The sequence below is a fragment of the Amphiprion ocellaris genome, chromosome 10, assembly GCF_022539595.1.
Source record: "Amphiprion ocellaris isolate individual 3 ecotype Okinawa chromosome 10, ASM2253959v1, whole genome shotgun sequence".
Taxonomy (NCBI): Eukaryota; Metazoa; Chordata; class Actinopteri; family Pomacentridae; genus Amphiprion; species Amphiprion ocellaris.
The window spans coordinates 755886-761885 of NC_072775.1; the positions used below are offsets into that span (position 1 = coordinate 755886).

Here is a 6000-nt window from a genome sequence, read left to right on the forward strand (position 1 = left end):
CAGATTTCTGAGGGCTTCAGGCGTTTTATTTTGTAAACGTCACAATATTCCCTGGATGTTCTGATGCCGTGTGAGTGATGGACAATTACTAAGAGAAGAGCAACAGAGCTCAAACTATCCTAATACTGAGCATGAATAATGAGCAGCACCGCAGTGAGGCAGGGGGTTTAAACATAGCTTCCAGCACACGTTTCTGCTGTGTACGTACTCAGTGGTTTAAACACACAGATGTATAGTCCACAGAGTGATTGCTGTACCACCTATCTTTGAACCTACTAATCTTTTTTCACTTGTTTTCCTTATATTCAGACTCTTAACAGAACTCCTCACACACTTCTAGGAGCACTGAGGTTCATTTGAAGTCAGATGTTTGTGTGGTTTTGCTGAGATTTCTACAACAGCAGAGCACAATGGTTTTTTGTTTTATGTCTGATACAAGGAATGGTTCCCTTATAGTCCAAAAGAAAACCCAGTTAGTGAAAAATATTGCTTCTGTATATATTTTTGTAAAAATAGTTTTTTAAAATAATAATAAATAATTGAAATGCATAAAAACACCCTTGAGAAAATCTGAGAAATGCTTCAGCAATGCTGTCCAGCTTCTGTGTTTGTGTTTGACAGGCTGAGGTCCAATGGAGGCAGGACAGACAGAAAACACAAACTGTATCCTGTAATAAGCTAAGTGGGGATTAGAAACAGACAAAGGCAGACTGCGGTAGTTAGCAGATGTAGAAGGATCATGCAACATCTAAACCGGCTGATGCTGATGCTGCTTCGGATGCCGTTTCATGTGCTGCATCTGACCATCCTTTATGTCTAACCTTCAAACTGAGGCACCAGCAGCACACTCTTCTTTGGTGGATGCTTGTTTGATTGCTTATTCACCAAGCTAAGAAGCAGGACAAGACAAGGCTTTGTTTGTAATAAGAAAGAGACATTCATTAAACAGCTAATGAAAGTTGTTTTTGTTCAGATCTGTGTGGAATGAGAGGCTGCTGGTAGTATGAGTGAATATCTGCCAATAATGGAACAGTGGAATTAAGTGACAGTGAAAAATGCATGACTTTTCAGGATTACAAAGTGTGGCTACAACAGAGAATACTTTCCCCACTACTGGATCCACGGTGGATTCACCTGTTTTTGTCTAAATTTATCTACATGCTGGAAACTGGGGGGAAAGTTTTATGCTTAGGCTCAATCCTGCCAACAATATGGTAAAGCTGCCACAGCAGCTGTGACATACTGAGATCACATTTTTATTTATAATTTATCTTTTTTTTCTAAATTTGAAAATATATTCAAACATTCAACAGGCCCCATCTGGCTGCTCTGCTGTTACTGGCTATGGCATGAAGAGTCTTACTCCTCTGGAACAGTGAAAAATAATAGTGTTTAGTGATCATTTAAATAATAAATGCACTGTGTTTACAAGATAGTACCAATTAAATCCACCAGAAAAACCAAAGCACAGAGTGTAGCTGACAGAAGTTTCGCTTTGTGTACGGAAACAAAAGCTGTACTTTAGTTATTTCAAGTCCGGTGAGACTAAAACAAGCATTAAAATCCAAAACCGGGTCCTACAAGAACCTTGACGAAGCTGCTATAGTAGTTTATTGCCTTCATAATTCATACAACTCAAACATGTTAAAAAAACTAAGTAATGAGATGGATTTGTTGCCTTACTTGACCATGCTGCGAGCTCCATCGGGGTCCATGGCGCTGACTGAGCCCACAGCGACACCCACTGCAGCGTCTTCCTTCACCTCCATCAGGTAGCTGGCTTTGTCGAACAGCGGCGGCTCGTCCACGTCCTCTACGGCGATCCGGACCGTGGCCATGTCTTTGGAGCCGGAGGACATGAAGCGAGGGTCCACCTGGGTGTTCTGGACCTGGATCTCTACTGTGTATGACGGCTTCTTCTCAAAATCCAAAGGCTGCAGAGACAAAGAGGAAAATGCAGTTTGATCAACACCAAGCTTACTGATTAGTGCAGCTTCCAATAGTGGTGATGAATATTAACCCTCGTGTCGTCCTGTGGGTCAAATTGATCCGTTTTAAAGTTTGAAAATGTGGAAAGGAAATATATTTTCACAGTGAAACTTCTGATGTCCCCATTTTCAACATTTTTGGGAAATTTTTGAACATTTTTTGGTGGAAAAAAAGAAATGTTACAAATGTTTCTGAAGAACATTCACATAAAAATCATTTTTATGTGAATGTTCTTCAAGAAAATATTACAAGTTTTACTTATATATATGGAATCACTTTAGATATTTTTAGGATTTTTTTTGAAGATTTTTACTCATTGTTTGAAAATATTACAAGAATTTCCTTGCCAAATTTGGGGGATTTCAAAAATAAAACTTTTACGGGAAACTTCTAAGGAATTACTGGAATTTTCTTCCTGAAGGTTTTGCACATTTTCAGAAATTTGGGGATTTTTTTGTTGAATTTTTGGATTTTTTTTTGGAAACAGTATTATTTGGTGCCTGTAAATGAAGACAGCAGGAGGGCTAAGATTGTGACACCTTCTGCAGAGAACAATTACTGATGCAAGAGGTTTTTTTCTTAGTATGATGGTAAAAAAAAATCTATAAATGAAGTTGAAAAGCCTGAAGCACCGACTGAATTTCTATTGTACTATTTTAACTTATTGATGCAGGATCCAGGCAATCACAAACACAGATCAGATTTTTAGATCGTACACAGTCAAAGAAACACAACGCCAAGCAGAACACAACACTTACTTGTAATCCTGCAAGCTATTCAGTTATTTTATATTTAATTTTACCGTTGAGAAATTGAGCATCAAAGGCAGGATTTATGGAATGTGAGGACACATCTCTTCTACTGTATCACTGCTGCTGTCTGAATGATAAAAGAACGAGAACAACCTGCACCAAAGTCGAACATTAATAAAAATGTGATACAAAGCAGCTGACAGATCCAATCTGGTGACAAATTATAATAGCTTTCAGAAAGCGCAAATAATTTTGATGAAATCTGTTCCCTGACATCATCTCTGACAATACAGCATGGCTGTTGTTTCAGACAAGAACAAAGCTTGAGATTAACTTGACTAACGTGTTGTTTTTGCTTCCTTAAAGGAATCCTGGATATTGTCTTCATCCTGTATCCTGCTGACAGAATATCACTACGTCTTTGTTGAAGCTTGCAGACTGTCTTAGGTTTGTGTCAGCATGAGGAACAAAAGCATTTCTAAAAATCAATTTTGATTGTACATGAGTAAACGCACAGTCTGTGAGAACACTGGAATTATTTCTACATTCAGTAGCATGAAAAGCTCCAGTCCTGCGTATTAGCGCCTGCTGCAAAGGCTCGGACAGGGGGCTGTGAAGGTAAAGAGGAATAAGTTTAATTTGGTTTCTTTCATCTGTCAAGCATGCCTGGGCTTTGCATATTTAACAGCATGTGTAAAACAGACTACGTGGGCAGGATCCTTATGAGTCCAAAGTGTGGGATCTGCTGAATCACTGCTTTAGAATTCATTTGATTGAACCAATGCGGTGGGAAAAACATCAAGATAATTAAAAGGCGGCCTCATTTGACAATGGGCAACAGGAAAGCTATGGATTTCACATGATGTACAAAAGATGCAGTTTGACTTTGAGTGAATGACACCTGAAATCCTCTCTGGTGCTATTTGTTTTCACATTAACTCTACAAAAACCTAATAAGGAGATGTTTTTCATTGTGAGTCCCATTAGTGCACTTTTATAGATCTAGTTTTCAGGTCGGCGCTGCAAATGTGATTAGTTCTCTGAGCTCACAGTTTAATCTTCCTCCCTCTCACCTTGCTGACGGTGATGACTCCCTCCTGAGTGTCTTTGTCAGCGGAGATGTCGAACATGTCCATGCCGTCTCCGCTGACGATGGTGAAGTACATCTCAGCGTTCCTCCCGATGTCCCGGTCAGTGGCTTGAATCCTCCCAACTGGAGAACCAGACTTGGACGACTCAGGAACTCTGAACTGGTATATACCTGAAAAACAACACAGAGGGTCAGCTGCAAAATACAGGCCAAGATATGCACATCTGCATGATCACGATACATCTATATAGCATAGAGATAAAACTGTATGGAGGAGGTTTTGTTGTTCCTTCCCTCTGTCGCCAAGTGCTTCTTTGAAGCTAATCCATAGGAAACTTTGGATTGTTTGGGTCTCTCTGTTTAAAATGTCTAAGGTCCTCACTTTTCTAAGTGAGGTTCTATGATAAATTGGCACTATATGAATAAAATAAAGTTGAACTGAACTAAACTGAATTTGCTCAGTGCATCATTAACCCTCGTGTCGTCCTGCGGATAAAAATCTACCCATTTTAAAGTTTGAAAATGTAGGGAAAAAAAAACTATTTTCACAGTGAAACTTCTGATGTCCACATTTTCAACATTTTTGGGAAATCTTTGAACATTTTTTGATGGAAAAGAAGAAATGTTAAAAATGTTTCTTAAGAACATTCACATAAAAATCAACCAAAATCCAGCAAATTTCACTGGATTTTGGTTGATTTTTATGTGAATGTTCTTAAAGAAAATATTAGAAGTTTTACTGATATATATGGAATCACTTTAGATATTTTTAGGATTTTTTTTTTGAAGATTTTTACTCATTTTTTGAAAATATTTACAAGAATTTTCTTGTCAAATTTGGGGGATTTTTTTGAAATTAAACTTTTAAGGGAAACTTTTAAGGAATTATTGGAATTTCCTTCCTGAAGGTTTTGCAAAATTTTCAGATATTTGGGGAATTATTTTGCAGACAAGGAAACAATATTTTTTGGTGCCTGTAAATGAGGACAACAGGAGGGTTGAAGTCGGTGGTGAAGCATCACGGCTGCAAACGTTAAACAAATGTGCATTATTGTTCTGTAACTATGCAAGCTTTTCCTCACATATACAGAAGTGCATTCAAACAAAACACACACAGAGTCACAAAAAAACTACAAAAAGAGAATTCTTAAAGCATTGCAGTCATTTGAAAAAGATGCTAGCTGATACATTTCTTTGGCTGATAATTCATCTGGACCTGGAAATACATTCTGTGTCTGATTGTTTCATCAATAAGAAGCAGATCGTATTATTAATAAAGTATATTGGCTATTTGTATAGTTTGAATCTGTCATAACACTTGTGACTGAACTGATTTTATAAGCTTCATCAGTAGGGTGAGTGGAGCAGAGCCCTATCTACACTATCTAAATGGGAAATCCATTGAGCCGTATCAGATGCAATAATGTCCAACAAGCAGCTTAGCAGCAGCTGTTTGCTTTAACTTTCCACCTGTTGAAGTGATGCAGAGGTTTACTACAAGCTGTGTCCGACAGTCGCTTCAACCACGACACACCTAGCTTCACTACTAGGTGTGTCTAAGTACACTCTGACACTCTTAATGTGAAGAATACCTTGCAGAGAAAAAGAGGACGTGTTGTTAGATCCCTCTGCAGTCTACTAGCTTTGAAGTGGCAGCAGAAGAGTCTTTGGGAGGTGCATGGACTTCACTGCCTTAATTATCCACACCTAAAAATGCATGGATAAAAGTCATGCTCGAGGAGACCTGCTTGGTCACCACTCTTTTGTAACTGGAGCTTACCATGGCTGCTTATTCTTTTGCACTTTACCACCCATCCTGTGGCTTATTTACTGAAATGAAAATGTTATTTGTACAAACGCTGGTGTTGGGCTCGAGTTGGGTCATAACACATCAGAAAAACTCAAACAAAGACATCAAGAAAGTTTCTCTCCTTGGAAAGAAAGAGACAGTATAAATGCTGAATGGTGAAACAACATCTTTCTGTTGTCTCAGAACTTCATAAAGAAGGTTAGACAGGTAGATAGCAAGAACAAAAGAAGCATTCTCTTTCCAAAAAAAAAGGAGTGTAAATGCTGATGGAAGCTGGAACAATGTCTCTGCCAGACTGCTGACGATCATTAAAAAAAGCATTTCAATGTATTTTTTTGGAGCGTGATGTATCCTTTTGT

The 6000-nt window shown here is 38.3% G+C and overlaps 1 protein-coding gene across 2 annotated transcripts in view; it reads right to left on the reverse strand.

Annotated features, from left to right (window-relative positions):
• The window catches only part of cdh6 (cadherin 6), a 224831-nt gene that overhangs the window by 136630 nt on the left and 82201 nt on the right, over positions 1-6000 (reverse strand). For both annotated transcript variants that reach the window (XM_055014274.1, XM_023272148.3), the window contains exons 6-7: positions 3815-4002; positions 1684-1934 (exon numbers count right to left, since the gene is read on the reverse strand). In XM_055014274.1, the coding sequence (XP_054870249.1) occupies positions 1684-1934; positions 3815-4002 (439 nt within the window). The remainder of the gene's footprint in view (positions 1-1683; positions 1935-3814; positions 4003-6000) is intronic.